The sequence below is a fragment of the Capsicum annuum genome, chromosome 6 (assembly GCF_002878395.1).
Source record: "Capsicum annuum cultivar UCD-10X-F1 chromosome 6, UCD10Xv1.1, whole genome shotgun sequence".
Lineage (NCBI taxonomy): Eukaryota > Viridiplantae > Streptophyta > Magnoliopsida > Solanales > Solanaceae > Capsicum > Capsicum annuum.
The window spans coordinates 192,108,328-192,127,895 of NC_061116.1; the positions used below are offsets into that span (position 1 = coordinate 192,108,328).

General features: G+C 36.7%; 1 protein-coding gene across 2 annotated transcripts in view; it reads right to left on the bottom strand.

Moving 5' to 3' along the window:
* Positions 1–18,238, bottom strand: part of LOC107872784 — a 55,539-nt gene extending 37,301 nt beyond the window's left edge. The window contains exons 1-2 of one of the 2 annotated variants that reach the window (XM_016719386.2): positions 17,783–18,238; positions 14,010–14,131 (exon numbers count right to left, since the gene is read on the bottom strand). In XM_016719386.2, coding sequence (XP_016574872.1) covers positions 14,010–14,131; positions 17,783–17,943 — 283 coding nt within the window. In that variant the 5' untranslated portion in view covers positions 17,944–18,238. The remainder of the gene's footprint in view (positions 1–14,009; positions 14,132–17,782) is intronic. The other variant, XM_016719387.2, reaches the window with a different exon arrangement.
* Positions 18,239–19,568: the final 1,330 nt, after the last annotated feature.

Genomic DNA, 19,568 nt, shown 5'->3' on the forward strand with positions numbered 1-19,568 from the left:
CAGGATATTGTGGCTCAATCCACTGCAGAAGCAAAATTTGTGGCTGCCTGCATATGAATCAAACAAAAGGAGCTGAAGTATTTGTGGACAACCAATTTGCAATAGCAATTTCTTACAATCCTATATTTCATGCCAAAACAAAACACTTCATCAAGCTTTTCTTTTAGAGGGAAGTGCAAAAAACTGGTGATGTTATTCTGCTTTATTGCAGAACCGAGGAGCAGTTGGCCGGTATCTTCACCAAATCTTAACCAGGAAACAAATTTCAACTTCTCAGGAAAAAACTTGGAGTTTGCAGCTCTTAAAGCAAGGAGGAGTATTAGAAAAATGCATAAGAGCTGCAACAGTCTTAGTTCTAAGTTATCTGTATAGAAGTTATTATCTGCTAGCAATTATTTAGTTTCTAACTTATCTCTAGTTCTTATCCTTATCCCTAGGAGTGAATTACTTAGTTTCAGTTAAGATTGTAACTTATAAATAAGTTTGAATCTACAATAAAGCTGTAGTTTTTGCTTTCATCAACATCTCTATGTTAATTTATCAAATTTATGTTCCACTTGTTTATCAACAAGTAAAATCAGTTTCTTATGTTCTTAACTCTCTGGAAACTTACAGAATTCAAAGTGTCCCAGATATCTTTGGGTACTTTAGGTGCATTACGGCTGCAAGGTTAAAGGGCTATTCAAAAGATGAGGAGGGGAAGAGCAACCGGACCAGACGAGATCCCACTAGATCCCACTGAGTTTTTGAAAGAATGCACGCAATGTAGGTATGGAGTGATTGACTAGGTTGTTTCACGTCATCTATAAGACGACTAAAATTAGGAACGAAGATGGAGTGTAATAATATTAATTGTAAAAGAACAAGGGTGAAACTTAGAATTACAATAACTGTGGAGTATCAAGCTACTAAGTCACACCATGGAAGTTTGAAAAAGGTGGTCAACTATATGAGGAGGGGGGTTGTCTATCTCTGATAACCAATTTGAATTCATGCCGAGGCGATCGACTCCATAAGTCATCCGTCTTGTGAGAAGAATGTTGAAGCAATACAGTGACAAAGAAAGACTTGCACATAAGAGTTTCATGGACCTTGAAAAGGCATATGATAAAGTGCCTAGGATGTTTGGAGGCTAGAAGAGTACTTGCGCATTAGGCTATCAAGGACATGCATGAGGTTGCACCAAGGATCAGCTAGTTAATGATAGGCTAAAAGTTTGGATGTACTCAGAACACTTCTCGATTAACTCAACGCATGCCACGGTTAATATAGGCTAGAACTTTGGAGTAAGGACCTAAAGTCTAAAGCTTACAGGTTAAGCGGGACTAAAATAAAGTGTAAAATAAATACTGTAACACATGAGGCGAAGGTGGAGTGAAGATTGAGGAACAAGTTATACCCAAGAGATGAAGCTTCAAGTATCTGGGTCCATATTCCAATAATGTAGGGAGATTGACGAAAAATGTCGCAGTTGGTTACATGGAGGTTACATAGAGGTGAGCCACCGAGGTACTGTGAGATGAGAATATGTCGCCAAGGATTCTTCTAGTTCAAAATGAGAATGAGTTAAGATGATTTTTCTTCCTTTATTCTAGTTAATGATGAGTTCTTATATGGCGATGAGCTATAATACAAGTTTGTTGTGTGATAGAAGATAATAATACTTTTAAGTATTGGTGATTGTGAGTTTGGAAATGTATTTGCTACCAGTAATAAGGAGATACATAACTATTATGACACTAGTAATTAAGTACTCTTTGTTGAACCTAGTAATTAGAATTCATGTAAGAATACTAATTGTGACGACTCCAATAATGAGCATACTAATTGTGACGACTCCAATAATGAGCTCAAATTTAGAGTCTGTTTGGATTGGCTTATTGCTTTTGACTTATTTTTAACATAATAGCTTAAAAGTTGAAACCAAGTGCTTATAAGCACTTTTTCAATTTGCCCAAACACTTCTAAAGTGCTTAAAAACTATTTTGACTTAAAAGCACTTAAAATAAGCCAATCCAAATGGGTACTTAATTGAGATCATATTTTGAAATTTAAGATTCTTCTTTCTAGAGAACTCATCTACTAATGTGAATAGCTTTTATGTAGAAGCATCTAAAAGAGGTATAGTTTTGAGCACTTTGAGATATCAGAAAAGTTTTCAATTTGATGTACAATTTAGGGATCTTGTGTCATATTTAAAATGCCCCTTAGAATATTTTATTGATAGAACTAAATTGGAGTTGCAAGTATCATTCCCTATAGTATGTAGAAATTTTTCTTGTGCTTATATAAGTAGAAAAATTTTCTATTAGGATGTTGTCCACATGCTTCATAAGGGTGTATTTATACATGCGAGGCCTAATTGAGTTGAGTGGACACATGGTGACTATCTTGTTTGTTCATACCATCGTTGTTTAAGATTAATGGATGTTGTTTACGAATGCATGTCTCCTTAATTTTGCCAAGTTTTTTTTACAAGTTACCTTTTTCAAAAAAAAAAATTTGCTAAGTTTTAATTCGAGGACAAATTCATTTCCCAAAGAGGGGAACAATAGCATCCGTTGTGGCAAACTTTCATTAAAGGACTTGGATGAAACTTTGGAACTCAAGAAAATGCTTATATGGAAGAAGAGCCCAACAATGAGTCCAAACAGGTGGACTAAATACTACATATATTTCCGGATCGAAGCCCAAAAAGAGGAAGATTGGAGCCCATATGGAACCCCAAATGGGGCTGATCTGCATGCCCATGATAGCTGAAAATCAAGCCCAAGATAGGCTGATTTCACGCCCAAAAAGGGGCTGGAACATGCCCAAAAAGTGCTACAAATTAGGCGGTGTTTTGCTCCAAAATTTGTCACTACTTCCTTATTTTGATACGGAAGATGTTTGGGACTCCATTATTCATTCTAGCATCTAAGTTGAAACTTCTAAAAGAGAAGCTAAAGCAATGGGGACTGGAAAAAGAAAAAGAAAGAAGTGTTGAATCAGCTAGCTAGTTTGGGGCAAATTCAAGATCAGAGAAGTTTGACGACGGAAGATGAACTTGTACAGAAAGTTCAACTTTCCGAAGAATTTGAAGAAGTGTCCAAAAATGAAGAAATAGCCCAGAGGCAAAGGTCCAGGGTTCAATGGCTAATGCTTGGTGATAAGAACACCAAATATTTCCACAGAATGGCCACATCACATAAGAGATTCAACACAATTGAAAAATTGGAAATAGATGGAAAGGAAGTGACAAATTCTGCAGAAAATAAAAAGGGAAATTGTCAACTTCTACCAGATATTGTACAGAGATACGGAGCAATGGAGACCCGACTTCAACCTACAAGGCTCTAGTAGCATCAACACAGAGGAGAAAGATTGGCTCCAAAGAGATTTTGAGGAAGAAGAAGTGTTGGAAGGGATTAATCTGTGTGCTTCTGACAAGGACCTCGGCCCTGATGGTTTCCCTATGAGTTTCTACCAAAATTTTTGGGAGCTACTTAAGGATGATATAATGAGTACCATCAGATACTTCTATGCCCACCAGACTTTTGAGAAAAGTTTAAATGCCACCTATGTGACCCTTATCCCAAAAAAGACAAAGCCAGTCGAACTCAAGGACTTCAGACCCATTAGCTTGATAGATGGTGTCTACAAGATAATAGCCAAGATTTTGGCAGAAAGGTGGAAGACTGTGATTAACAAATTGGCTAACAAACATCAAATGGCCTTCATAAAAGGTAGACAGATCATGGATGTTGCCCTTATAGCTAGTGAATATGTGGATACGCGAATTAGACTGGAGGTTCCTGGTATTATGTGCAAACTAGATATTGAGAAGGCCTATGACCATGTCAACTGGAACTTCCTTCTCAATACTCTACATTCGATGGGCTTCGGTGAAAGATGGTTGAAATAGATAGGAGCTTGTATTAAAACTGTTAGGTTCTCTGTTTTGATTAATGGAGAACCTGCTGGTTTTTTCCCTTCAGAGAGAGAACTCAGACAAGGAGATCCTTTATGCCCCTTCCTATTTATTTTAGTCATGGAAGGTTTTGATAGCATGATGAGAGTGGCCATTCAGAACTCCTTGTTGAAGGGATTTGTAATCGGCAATCACTTAGAGGTGGAGAAGCAAATATGTCATTTACTGTATGCCGATGATACCGTGATTTTTTGTAAAGCCAAAGAAGAACAGATCAAGAATATTAGAATATTATTGGTGGCTTTTGAAGCAGTTTCTGGTTTAGCTGTAAACTGGAAGAAGAGTTTCATCTTCCCTGTAAATGAAGTGCCTCAAATGCAAAAACTTGCTAACATATTGGGATGCAGAATTGAGAATTTCCCAACAGTGTATCTTGGCATGCCTTTAGGGAACAAACACAAGGAGTTGGTGATTTGGGATGGTATTATTGAAAAAGATGAAAGGAAATTAGCTAGCTGGAAGGCACAATATATATCTTTGGGTGGGAGAACTACTTTAATAAACTCGATCTTAGATTCTCTACCTACCTGTATTATGTCCCTCTTAACTTGCCTGCTAAAGTGGAGGAAAGATTGGACAAGCTTAGAAGAGATTTTTTATGGTTAGGTAATAAAGAAGGCAAAGGTACACATTTGGTAAAGTGGCAAACTGCTCAACTGAGCAAAAGTAATGGAGGTCTTGGCATAAGAAATTTGAGGTTGCACAACAATTGTCTGCTAACCAAGTGGTTGTGGAGATTTGGAAATGAGGAGCAAGCTTTTTGGAGGGAAGTAATTGTCAGCAAATATGGTCAGAATGAGCAGTGGTGCTCAAATCCAGTCAACACTACCTACGAGGTTTCAGTTTGACGAACAATTAGGAGCTTGTGGAGACAGTTGGTCAGGGATATCACTTTCAAAGTAGGCACCGGAACTAGAATTAAGTTTTGGAAATAACTATGGATTGGTCAGGGTTCATTCTTAGTACCAATCCAAATGCAATGATTAACGAAATATGGTCTCTTCAAGGATGGAATCTGAGCTTTAGAAGACTCTTGAATGACTGGGAATTGGAAGAGTAGCTGATCTGCTGCAACTCTAAACGATTTTAAGGGCATAAATTTGGAAGTTGACTCGATAAGATGGAGGCACAACAACGATGGAAAAATTTCAGTAAACAGGTTATACAAAAGGAAAGTGCAAGCTCTACCAGGGAAAATTAGTAGCCCTTGGAGGAAGATTTGGAAGAAACAGGTACAAGTCAAGGTTAGATGTTTTTCATGGCTAGTCGCTAGAAGGGCCTGTCTCACCCATGAAAAGCTCTAAAGAAGAGGTTTCCATATAACATCTTGGTGCTCCCTTTGTAATGAAACAAATGAGACAAATAGTCATGTGTTTCTACATTGCAAAATAACTTCTTAGTTGTGGGCATTATTCTTGGACTTGACACAAACTAGATGGACCATGCCAGAACATACTATTGACCTTCTAAGCTGCTGGACTAGGATAGGAGGGAGTAAAAGTCAGAAAAAGTGGTGGAATATGATCCCCCTTGCTTTTGGTGGACAATTTGGAAAGAAAGAAACAAGAGATGCTTTGAGAATATTGCTGAATCAGTTCAGAAAATTAAATGGAACTGCATGAGGACTTTCTTTTTTTGGTGTAAAGAGGAGGGCATAGAGGATGCTCGACAAATTGTAGATTTTGTAAATCCTTATAGGTTTTTTTGGCGTAGCAAGTTCTTGCTCTAGCTTTGAGCCAGCTGTAAATCTGTTTTGATGGTAGCCAAGATCTCCTTAATGCTGAAGAACACAACATTACCTTTATCAAAAAAAAAAAAAAAAAAGATGTTTGGTATTATTATTACACATTTTCGTACTTTAAAGTTTTCTAGTTAGGTTTTTACTATCTATTATTTCCATAGAAGTAGTAAACGGATCAAATACTAGTTGGGGTTGGGATAAATTTTCTCTATATATAGGGATGGATTTAGTTCTTTTATTTCTAGAAAAACATTATTATTTTTTGAGACTTCTTTATACCTTTGTATGTTGGCTACTTAGGATTTCCCTTACAACCTTATAAGAACTATTCATTAATTTCTTTTCAATTTTGCTTTTCTTTTACCCCTCCCTAGGAGTTTCAATCCTTTTTGTTTCCTTAGTGACTCAAACTAGCCACATTACCTTAGGAAGTGAGGGGTGCTTACCAGTTGAGCAACTCCTTATCAAGATTAATTTTTTAACTTGATATCTTTGGTTCTTATTCATAATTTTATTAGGTAATTAGTCCTATACTAATTAGTGTCTCTAAGTTCTAAAATAAGGGTCAAGATCACCTTTTTATCTAAGTTCATCAATTGACTATTAGTATCATTTCTTATAACCAAGAAAAAATAAAACTCTATCCGTACATAATTAGCTTTCATCCTCTAATTTTAAATACTAAGATCAATTAGGGACCTTAGTACTTATTTTTGATATTTGATGATTTGATCCTCGATTTTGCATATCTTAAAATTCATGTCTTCAATCTTTGTTATTCAACTTCTACATTATTTTATTGTTTTCTTTCAAGTAACTTGATTCTTATCATGCACATTTGAGGCATTATGGATAATAGGTATGCCCCTCTACCTTTCTCTGCTTAATATCAAACAAAAGAATACGAAGTCATGAGGTGTGCCTAACCACACATCTCGAATTGAGCTCTTACTAAAAGACTACAGATATCAGGCCATTTACATACCGTATTTAACAAGAAAACTCTTCCATGTGGATAACATGTTGATGTTGTTAAAACTACTTTATAAAATAGTGTGTAAACACTACGACCAATTTCACTATGAACTTATGTACCATCTTCCCAGAAAAACTAAAGTGTTCGAATGCCTTTTTTTATAAGTAAAGTAGGATGGTTTGTTCTTTCTATTTTGGTTAGCTATACACCACCTTACACAAGGCTAATTTTTTTGTGCGTGTCACATGATTTTGATCACATGTGTCAAGACTTGTACCAATTTTCTGCCCACTCTTACCAAATATTGAACAATGTGATCCATCTCATCTGGAACCTTAAACCATTACGTATCCGACAATCATAAGAATCCCAATTTTCATTATATGACCAATATTATACTTGTGAATCTATAGTATAGTCATAAATTAAAATCTTCATGTCCACTAAAATATAAGGAATTGGAACATGAGTTCCTACTCAACCCTCATTTAATTCCAGGTCCCTTCCTTCTAACTGCGTGAGTGCTATACTTCAAGTTCAAGGACAACATTATCGCAATATATGACATTTAATAAATTGGTGAATATTACCTATAACCTACAAAATTTATTAAATAAAAATACCACCTCCTCAATATTCCACTTTTACAAATCTTAATATGTTATTCCTACAGCTTTAAGTACTTTTGTGTCATAGTCGCTAATCACCTCACTATATTAAGTTGTTCTTAAAGCTTCTGCTCCATCCCCACAAATACACAAAACAACCCAAAACTTGCTATGCATCCCCATTTTATCCTAAGTGTAATATGCATCCTGCGCATGTATTGCCACTAAATTAACAGACGACAACAACATACCTAGTATAATCTCACCAAGTGGGGTCTGGGGAGGGTAAGTGTACGCAGTCTATACCACTACCTCAGATGTGAGGTAGAGAGGCTGTTTCCGATAGGAAATTAATGAACTACTAACTTTGGAGGCTAGAATACGACGACAACAACAACATACTCAGTTAAATAGCTCTGACACTTTTTTTTCAAGGTTTCCCCTTTAGGGCTCCAGGGCTCCATCTGGAAGCTAAACTTCTGACTCTGGTGGACTTTCTTCTACCAAAGTTTTTTCCTCTCCTTGTTTTTCTACCTCTCTCTTTCTGGGTTCTTATTCCATTCATGGAGAACAGACTATACTTTGGATAGGAGGGAAGCCATAAGACTTAACAGAGTCCATATCTCTCTAAGAAACTTGTTTCGACTGGTGGTGGCAAGACAATCGATCAGAAGGATGATTTTGAGCAAAGGAGCTTTGTTGTGGCTTTGCAACAGACTTGAGGAAGCCTATGGAAACAGAGGAAAGAACTTCAAATCGTGGAGGCGTAGGGATGTCTCAACGTACATTTATTTTCTCAAAGTTCAATAAACACAGCAGGTTCATATCAGTTATTACAGTAAAGGGACAGGCCAGAACAATGATTATTCTCCCAAAAAATGCATTCAATGAGGGGTGGGGGAAGTCTGGCCTCTAAAGTGGAGAACTTTCTCATTAGAAAAACAGCCAATCAAGGAACATTAGTTGCATCAGGGAAGAAAGTGCCAACAGCTTTCAAGGGCAAGGAAATTACAAAGAGGCATTCCACAAAACTAAATGGGACCAGAAAGAAGCAGAAGCAATGGCTAAAGGTCAGATCTTGATACCTTCATTGAGTAGGACAACAGCGAGCATCTTCATAGGTATCTTTTTGGAAGATACGGCGGAGGAGAAGACACCCCAACTCAAAACGAAGTCAGAAACTGGGCTCAGCAAACTTGGAAGGGTACCCCCTAACATAAGGGTGTATGACATCACAAGTTTTGTTCCCTTTTTGAATTTCAAACAAGGAAGGCAGAGGAGCATATTCTCATGGGAACCAGTTTATAATTAGACTGGAGGTCGCCGATAAAAGGATGGTTCTGGATGAGGGTGCTAGGGCTACAACTACACCTCTGGAACAAAGAAGTCATGAAGAAGATTGCAAATGACTCTGGTGGCTGGTTGGAGAATGAGGAAGAGAGAACTCAAAAACCATATGAGGTGGGCAAGATCAGAGTTCGAGGTCCTAGGAAGACTATCCTGTCGAAGATTGAGATAGCAGAAGCGGTTTTTTTAGAAGGTAACGGTTGCATGCATTAAGCATAAATGAGTACATAGGTTGTACTGAAACCACATATACAAGTGAGCAAAAGAAAGCAAAACAAGTCTGTCATCCTAACAAAAACCTAAAGTGTCTAGGAAAGATATAGCATCTTCTGAGTAGACCTTATTGCACCAAAATCAAAATAGTAAGAATACAATAAAGTTTGATCTTCTGTACTGTATTGCTACTGTCCTCAAAACATCTAGAATTTCTCTCTCCAAATTGTCCACCATATGGAAGCAGGAACCATTTATTTTACTCTTTCCAAAAATGTGTGCAGCTCCGATGACCTATAGATTGGCGATGAAGACGGGAAGCTCCACCCGAGGTAATAGCCATGCAGCAGCTGAAAACATGAGAGCACAAGCTTACTGTTCATCATAAGGGAAAGGGAAAAGAAAATGAGGGCTTTGCAGATATTGTAAGGAGATGCGAAAGGTTGGATATAGTAGGTATGAGGAGAGCTAGAGGTAAGCCAAAGAAGTATTGGGAAAAGGTGATTAGACAGGACATAACGCAGTTTCATGTTATCGTGGACATGACCTTAGATAGGGGAGTGAGGAGGACGCGTATTAAAGTAGAAGGTTAATCGGGTAGGAGCAGTGTCTTGCTTTTCGAGGGTTTAGGTCCATTGGTGTTTGTCGTTGTTCTAGCTGTAGTATTGTAGTACCTGCTTGCTATATCTAATATATTTTGTTTTTTATTATGCTTAAACTATCGCACTATTTTTTTGTTATTCTTGTTTCTTTCTTGTAGACTTTACAAAGTTTGTCATTCTACTAGCTGTAGTATTGTAGTACCTGCTTGCTATATCTGATATAGTTTGTTGTTAATTATGTTTCGACTACCGCACTATTTCGTTGTTATTCTTGTTTTTTTCTTGTAGACTTTACAAAGTTTCCTTGGTAGTTGCTATATTTTCTTCATTATTTCCTTCCTTTTTTGTACCTGGATTTGTTGCACTAGCAGATTGAATAAGAAGATCAGAATTTTCAGTTGCTATATTTTCTTCATTATTTCCTTCCTTTTTTGTACCTGGATTTGTTGCACTAGCAGATTGAATAAGAAGATCAGAATTTTCAGAAGATCAACTGGAAATTTTCGATGAACCCAAAACTCTCTCAGTGGATGATAGCATAACAGAGGAAGGGCTCGAATCAAAAGCCTCTGTGTGATTTCATATCAACCTAATTAAATTGAGTCAGCTTTGGAGATTTGCACAAGGGGCTATGAAAAAAAAATTCCTTAATCAAGAAATTAGAGCGAAATAGCCCAAGGGAGCAACAGAGCAGCACGGACAGAGCCGATACCGCAGACAGCAACCAAATTCCAAAGGAGTTGAGGAATCTTGTCTTCAACATGAAATTCAAAGATTGTGAGCCAAGAACAAAAGGTTCTCCTTACCATTGTTAATGAGGGTAAAGGTAATGTTTCAGAAAGTCAGGGGTTTACATAACGAGAGAAAGATCAGTTCAGTTAGAAATCTTATAATGAGGGGCAGATGTGTATATTTTGTTAGAAACTAAATTGGAGGGTAATGTGAGCGGTTTGATTCAAAGTATTTGGAATAATAGGTGAGTGGGAAAGGTCTATTAGAGGCGGTGGGAGCTAGTGGAGGAATCCTAATCCTTTGAAATAAGAGGTTCTGTGGAAGGAGCGGTAGTAAATTTAGGGGAGCAATGAGAAGTCCCTGTGAAAGGCCTTAGGTTGTGGTAGGAAATTTCAATGTCATTAGATATCCATCAGAAAGAACAACCTACACCAGGATCAATGGTGCTATGTCAGAATTCTTAGAATGCATCGAGGAGGTGGAACTAATAGACCCTCACTTGTTTGGAAGGTTTTACACTCGGAGAAGGGGGGAGAATCACCCTACAGCATCAAAACTAGATATAACTTTGTACTCGTCCCAATGGGAGGAATTGTTTACCATCATCAAACAATCCATATTGCCTAAACTGGGTTCTGATCACAACCCAATCCTACTGACTTGTAGGAACATGAATTTCAAGAAAACTTACTTCAAATTTGAAAATTAGTGATAGGAGCTGAAGGCTTTATGGAGAGTTATGGTGGCAGTCATTTACAATATCTAAAAAAAAAATTATGTGTTAGCTGAAAAATTGGAAGTTCTAAAAGGAAAGTTAAATGAATGGATCAAGGCTATCAGGGGCAACTGGAAAAAACTAAAGGAAGAGATTTCAGATCAACTGGCCAAATGGGAGACTGCCAAGAACAAAGAATGCTTCCACGAGATGAGGTTGTACTGAAATCAAACTTGGCAATTCTGTTCAAACAAGAGGCCCAGAATGAAGAAATAGGGTGGAGACAAAGATCTAAAATTCAATAGTTGAAATACGGGGATAAGAACACTAAGTACTTCCATAGGATGGCAACTTCCCATAAAAGAGTCAATTCCTTATTAAGGAGGTGGCTAATATTCAGTTTCTGGCAGATATATTGGGGTGCAAAGTGGATAAATTACCCATATATTACATGGGAGTGCCTTTGGGAAACAAGCATAAGGATGTGGAGATATAGGATAGCAGGCTGGCAAGATGGAACGCACTATCTTAGGGGGCACCCTAGTCCTTAATCAATTCAGTTTTGGATTCACTTCAACTTATGTAATTTCACTCTTTTCGTTCCCTCAAAGGTAATAAAGAAACTAGACAAGCTTAGGAGAGATTTTCTTTGGCACGGATGAGAAGAGATTGAAGGTTATAACCTGGTCAAACGGGAGGTAGTTCTGAAGAGCAAAGACAAGACAGGGGAGGTTTGGGCATATCTGAGAAAACAAAACAATTGTCTATCGATGAAGTGATTGTGGAGATCCAATGAAGAGGGTCGAGCTTTATGAAGGACATGATCAAACACAATATAGAGAGAAAATTGGTACGACAATGTTGGCACCGACACTTAATGAGTTGGGGTATGGAAAACAATCCATAACCTGTGGCCAAACTTAGAAGCTAATATGCACATTAAGGACGGAAATAGTAGGACAACAAAATTTTGGTGGGATAGTTGGAGTAAACAAAGGCCTTTGAAAGAGTCTTTTCCAAATTAATTCATACCATGCAACAATCTTGAGGCAATGATCAACGAATGGTGGACAGAACAGGGATCAAACCTCTCCTTCAGAAGACTGCTGAATGATTGGGAAGTGGAGAGAGTGGCTAATCTACTAGAAGAAATTAGGGTTTTCCCAGGAATCATTAGTAAAGTAGACCCAATGTGATCGACTCTCTGTAAAGATGGGGTCTTCACTGTAGGCAGGGCTTACAAGTTGGAGAGTAATCAACAGTGGAGGAGCTATCAAAATTTGTGGAGGAAGATTTGGAGATATTCAACACCAACCAAAATCAAAAGTTTTACTTGGCTGGTTGTTAGAAAAACATGTTTGACTCATGAAGTTCTAAAAAGGAAAGGATTTTAGAAAGGAATGACCATTGTATCATGATGCTCACCATGTGGGAAGACAGCAGAGACCAACTACCATCTGTTCTGGCATTGCAGCTTCACAGCACAGATTTGGTCTATGTTTCTCAATATTGCAGAAACAAAGTAGACCATACCAGAGCATACTGCAGATCCTTTGAGTTAATGGGTTAGGACAGGAGGCAGCAAAAGTCAGAAATCTTGGTGGAGAATGATCCCACATTGCATTTCGTGGACACTTCGGACAGAAAGGAACAACAGGGGAATTTTGAAGATATATCCAATTGCATTCATAAGGTTAAACGGAATTGCATTGTATCTCTCTTTTTTTGGTGTAAAGAGACAGGTTTAGATAATTCAGATCAATTTGTAGAATTCCTATGATCCTTATAAGTATTACTTTCTCTATTTATTGTTTGAAGGTTACCACACCCCTTATTGCTGAAGAATATACCATTACCATTTTCAAAAAATATTATATTGCCATTAAAACCAGATATAAAAATGAGTTCCTTATAGAACATATCATGCTTAGTTCTGTTTAACAAAAGGGCAACATGCTTAAGTAGCTTTAGCGTTTTGGTCCAAAACTCCAAATATGTCCATAGTTGGCTAAACATGGTACAAGCGACCCTTTTTCCAAAGAAGTTTGGAAGTCTGTCAAACAGCCAAGAGACCATCCCAGCCATGTAAGAGCAAAGCTCAGAACGATCCTTTACAGCTAGAAGACCCAGCCAAGGGGCCATAAGAGCTGATAATCATGCTCTGTCCACTTGGCCATGGTTCCTCCACCGTATGTGGTTTCATACAGTGCTACAAGCCTGTAAAACAGCTGATGTACGAGTCAGGTCGTGACTAGGCACTAGCCATTTTAGTGTGCTTAAAGCAGTAATTCTAAATAGTCGCGGTTAATCCAGCAAGGCAAGAGCAAAGGGTTTCTAAGGGCACCTTCTGTATCACAGTAGGTTGAAATGCACTTCCTCCAAAGTTTTAGAAAGTGGACAAGAGCTAATTAATTTGATCCAGCCACTGAAAATGGGTAAATGAAGCAATCAATCATCTCCTTCTATCCGCACTTCCATTTAGTAAGAAGTTCCTTTTCTTTCCTTTCGCAATAGAAAACCCCCTACTCGGAATGGTAACTTGCTCCTCATGTTATCCATTCCATATTGCTTCTTACTGGTCCTTATTTTCAAAATGAGTTTTCTTGCTTCTCAGGCAATGCAGCAATGGGTTCAAGCCTAAGGAGTTCAAGCTGCAGCACGAGAAAGGAACAACTGGAGTACTGCAATTTAGCACGTAGACTAACGAGTGAACAAAATCTAGAGATCAAATAGATCACTTCCGTATTCCAGCATGATGTAAATATTTTACTGAATTGTCCTCAGCCTTCATGGTTTGCTTTTCGAACACATATTCTTAATCTCAGTGTATGACGTTCTAAACCCCAAAACTTCACTGAGCAAACAGTTCGAAAGATAACGCTTGAGTGGCTGATTCTAAGACTTGCAACTTGTTGCAGAGCTAGAACTCTAATATTTTTTTCATGAAGTCCACAAAAGTTATGTGAACCCAGGTAAAGTAAGCTATCATTCCTTCGAATGCAATTTACTAACAGTACGAGGAATATTGACATTTAATAAAGCTGTACTACACAAGCTAAAAAATGTATCATCTAAATAAGATTTTATAGACTAAACAGTCACTACCTGCATTCGTCCTTGAGTGGGTAGCCACTAATGGGAGTACCTTCTCTGGAATACTCGAAAGCAGTGGCAAAGTGTTGAGATCAGTCTCGATAGGAATCATCCGATACCTTGGAGCTCTAACCCTGAAAGTTATAAGCAAAAAAAAACTAATAGAACAGTTCAAGATAATCTGAACACCCTCCCTCTGACATAGAGAAAACACGGACTCCAAATTCAAATAAAAACTAATTTTATTTTATTTTTGGGGAGGGGGGTTCCTTTGGTCAGTCAAATAACACCTAATTCATCACATGCAAAAAAACAAAGTGTCTACTTCTACAAAGACTTGAAGTTTAAGATATCTAAACACTATCATGACAACATTAGCAATTCAACTAAAGTTCAATATGAGAAAAGAGCTTCGACATTGTGAGTCTTTCCAACAGAACTGCTGATACAGAATAAATACAATACAGCATAGACACGGGTGCAACAGTAGAGTTGCACTTTTATAACTTGTCGATCATGGGTTCAAGACGTGAGACCCACCCTCATTGCTGCAAGCCCCTTAGCATAAATAAAAGGAAAGGCTGCGCAGACATACGCTCACACTAATCAGGGAGCACTTCAAGTAGGCTTAAGATTTTTTAGAAAAATATAACAATAAGCTGACATCGCATTTTTAAAGAGTTCTTACGTAAAACATCCCTTAGGTTAGAGGGTTACTCTATTCCCCTCCAACATATACAAACAAACATATAATCCTTCAGGCCTTGGTCAAGTTTTAACGGACATCTAATGGATTCAAGTCAATAGAGTTGACCACATATGGTCCTTAAGTTAGCTATTGGTCCACTGCCATATTGCTTATAGTAAATAAGACAAAACAAATATAATCTTTTAAATTTGTAAAACAGGGGCATTCGAGTCTTGCGCCATGCAAACTACGTCTGGTAGTTAAGTGGAGGAAAGGGTAGAGGACGGGCCCACTATCCCCAAATTTTGCAATTTGTGGTTGGTCCTAAAGGTTGGCCTAAATCCATCATCAGAAGAAATTATAAAACGGGAGCAAATTTAGCCTAAAGGAAACCTAATCTTAGATTAAGTTAGCTCATTTCCATTCTTTTCATTATTTAGCAAATATAGGGCCCATTTGGCAATGAAATTGTGAAATTTGGAAAAAAAAAAAAAAAAGTTCTGTTTTTAAAGTGAAAAAAGGTATTTGAAAATTGAAGTTGTGGTCGGCCATGAATACAAATTGGAGTTGTTTATTGAATTTCTGTGAGTGATTTGGAGTAAAAGGTGAGACAACTTTTTGATCTTTTAAAATTCCAGAATTTTATGGCCAAACATGATTTCCGGAATTCAACTCAAGAAAAAACTACAAAATATTCATCGCCAAACGGGCCACATAGTTTTCTCAGATTTTAAATGCGAACATATTTGGTCATGTGCAACGAGAAATTGGAAATGAAAGGAAGTGAAAGGTGGGGTTCTTGGATTTAAAGCTATATTTATTAAAAGTAATGGTGGAACAACTCCTTATCATAGTATAATTCATTCAATTTTTTCCTAGCCTTATTTGACACTGCAAGTGAATAAAGTATTCTTTGTTCTTAATCTATTTCATGTTCTATAACATGATCGGCGTTTTAGAAGGCAAAGGAGCAAGGTGTGACATTTTACCTATCAAAGTACAAGATATGTTAGCTTTAAGGCCCTGTGCATACTTGATGAAATTTTATAAATATCAAAAGAAAAGATGTATAAATATTGAAAAACTACCGGAGCAAATAATATTCTATGTCACTGAATCCTAGTAATACAACAAAATCATATTAAATAAGTTATTATCTATATTTAAAAGCATTAAAAAGGACTCGGTCACATACATCAAACAATACAATACCATAAATCGTACAAGGAGTATTATCAGTATTATTCGGGCACATACAGTAAGATAGTCCAAGATGTCTAAGGCATTGAGCAAATATACACCTATTTGAGGTGCTAGCCAAATGAGAGGTCATTTTGCCTAGCGATGGGTCACCAGACAATCACAAGTTTCCCTTTTAAAACATTCATTATGGTATCTGTTTTCTCGTCTTTTTTTATATATAGGGACCATATGCAAAGTGGTCTTTAAGGTGCTAGCCAAATGAGAGGTCGTTTTGCCTCGCGATGGGTCACCAGTCAGTCACAAGTTTTCCTTTTAAAAAGTTCATTATGGTATCTGTTTTCTTGTTATTTTTCATATATAAAGAGTATATGCAAAGAGGTCATTTGTTTTAACATTATACAACCTATTAATGAAACTCTTCAGAGTTTGAATATGTTGGATCAAGTTTCTCCGTCATGTAAATCAAATAACTACATATATATTTACTTTTACATTAGAGGGAAAAAGATACGGACCAACTCAGGATTCATTCAGACCATACCACAAGTGCCTCCATTTTGTAAACATATAAGACTGTTGTGTGTGAGTGTGGTGTGTGACAATATTAGTTCAGAGTTAATAAAAGGTAACAAAATAAATCAATCCCAAACATAGTAAACTATTTGAGTTGGGAACTCTTAATTTTAAGAGAGTAAGAAGTGCTATACACTCTCTGGTCCACTTAGCCTTCTTTTTTTTTGGGGGGGCTATTTTAGAATGTTTCCAAATTTTTTACCATTTCTTTGCTAAAAAACTCTTCACAAATTTTAACAATTCACACTCACTCAAAAACAACTATTTTCTCTATCAAACTAAGTGTACACACACCTAGACTAATTGCATCGCTATCTCCCACCAACACTAACCAAGAAACCCTGTCCAGCAAGGCACGGACCTAGTGTTTTTGCCTCCATTAAGATTTGAACCTGAGACCCATAGTTCTCAATCTACTTCATTGATCACTACTCAAACTTACTAAACTATCAAATTTTCGACATCGAACTAAGTTTGAACACACCTAGACTAATTGATGCCTATCTCCCACCAACACAGGAACCCTGTCCACCAAGGCTTGGAGAGTCGCCTAGTATTTTTGTCTCTATGAGGATTTAAACCTGAGACCTCACAGTTCTCAACTACTTCATCGATCACTAGGTAGTCCATACCCTTAAGCGCCTATAAAACATTAGATGCTTTTTATGAATGTCAACTATGTATCTTAAGTAAATTGCTCCCGGTTGATTAATCATTTGATAACCGGAGCCATTCTCCGATAAATGGTCCACCGCGAATCAGATTCAATAGAATTTTATCAATCCCCTTTTTTGTCGTTAAGGTGGAGAACTGAACCATTCAACTAGTACTTAAGTCTCTCTTAAACTAACGGTAATATAAATGAATAATTGTCGTTGTCATACACCATAGTACAAAATGGAAAGGGAGAACACGAACTAAAATGACAAATTTTTTCGTCATTTTTTAATAACCGTGGTATTCAAGCCAACTTTTGCGCACCTCAACTAATTCCACGGGATATCAGGTATCAGGTAACTCCTCATGTAACTCTATCCACCAAGGCTAAACAGGTGGGAAGAAATCACCAAGCCTACCAAACATAGATGAGTTTTATGAATGTCAACTACGTATGGCAACTGAATTACTCCGGATTGTTCAATCATTGGATAAACAAAGTCATTCACTAGAATTTGATCGATCCTATTTTCTTTCGTTAAGGTGGAGAACTGAACCATTCAACAATTATTTAATTCTCTCTTAAACTACCGCTAATATAAGTGAATAATTGTTGTCAAATTTCACCCAAATAAATACTACAATTTGAAGATAATGTACGTACCTTTCAGCGGAGGGTACAAGTTCAGAAGCATTGAAATCATGAAATGCTTTATCGGTGGGAACAGGAATTGTACCACAGAGAAAACCGACGGGTTTAGGGCGAGCAATTTCAAGCCTTCCTACACATTGTAACTCTCGAGAACTTGACGGCTGTTTCTCCATACATAAAATTCCTCTTCAGTGGCTCTACGGTTTAATTTTCGTTCTTCTTCGATGTGAATAACTGAGAAGAAGAAAATCGGTTTGGGGTTTTGTGCTCTGAATGTATGTTCCAGAAGTTTCGCATGAAAACAAGAAGAAATAAAAATAGTTGCAATGGAGAAAATTAGGAGGTTATTTATGGATAAAAAAGAAAAAAAGAAATCTCTAATGTTTTATTTAAGTAGAGGATTTTGGGGGTATTTGGATTTAGCTAAAATAGGAGGTTATGTGTGGATAAGAAAGAAATTTCTATTGTAAATTATTTCTGGATGTTCACTACACATACTACATATACTATTGTTGGATGTATTAGTTTATGAATGTACTCTCATATAGTATACTTATTTCATATATTAGTGTCTATAAAAGGCTTTGCTTATTACATGATTTGTACAAATCAAAAAGAAGAAGAAAAAAGTTTTTTCTTATATAGATCTCTCTTCTCGCCTCTTTCATTTTAGTATATTTCAGAATATTTATTTACAACACGTTATTAGCATGAGATCCCTCATAAGAATATGGAAATTCCCCAATCATCAATTTGATTCAAAATAAGTTACGATGATATATGTCTTATAGATAGTGCTACCACACATACTATTCTAAAAGATAAGAAATATTTCTCTTATTTGGTAATGAAAGAATTCAATGTTAATACTATATGTGGTAGTACAAGATTAATTGAAGGTTCCGAAAAAACTAACTTATTACTTTCCGAAGGAACAAATTTGATGATTGGTAAAGCATTATATTGTAGTAACTCTCAAAGAAACTTATTAAGTTTCAAAGACATTCGCCAAAATGGCTATCATATTGAGACTACAAATGATGGAAAAATTGAATATCTTTATATTACTACAATAATGTCGGGTAATAAATACATACTTGAAAAATTACCCGCTCTTCTTCCAGCTTATACTACACAAATATTAGCATTGTTGAAACATATACCATAGTAAATCAAAAGTTTACTGATTGAAACAGTTTTATTATTTGGCATGATCAGTTGGGTCATCCCTGTTCTAATATGATACGCAAAATAATTGAGAATTCATATGAACACTCATTGAAAGTTGTAATTGAATCCCCTGTATTTCTGGAACGTATATAGGGTGATATATGTGGGCTCATTCACCCTCCATGTGGACCATTTAAGTATTATATGGTTTTAATAAGTTCATCTACAAGATAGTCACATGTGTGTTTATTATCAACTCGTAATTTGACACTTGTGAGATTACTTGCTCAAATAATAAAGTTAAGAGCACAATTTTCAGATTATACAATAAAGACAATTCAGCTTGATAATGCGGGTGAATTTACATCCCAGGCTATTGATGATTATTGTATATCAACTGAAATAACAGTTGAACATCTAGTTGTCCATGTTCATACTCAAAATAATCTAGCAGAATCATTGATTAAACGCCTCTAATTAATTGCTAGACCAATGCTTATGAGAACAAAACTTCCCATTTCGATATGGGGTCATGCTATTTTGCATGCAGCAGCTCTTGTGCGGATAAGGCCCACAAGTTATCATAAAGTATCCCCATTACAATTAATTTTTGGTCAAGAGCCAAATA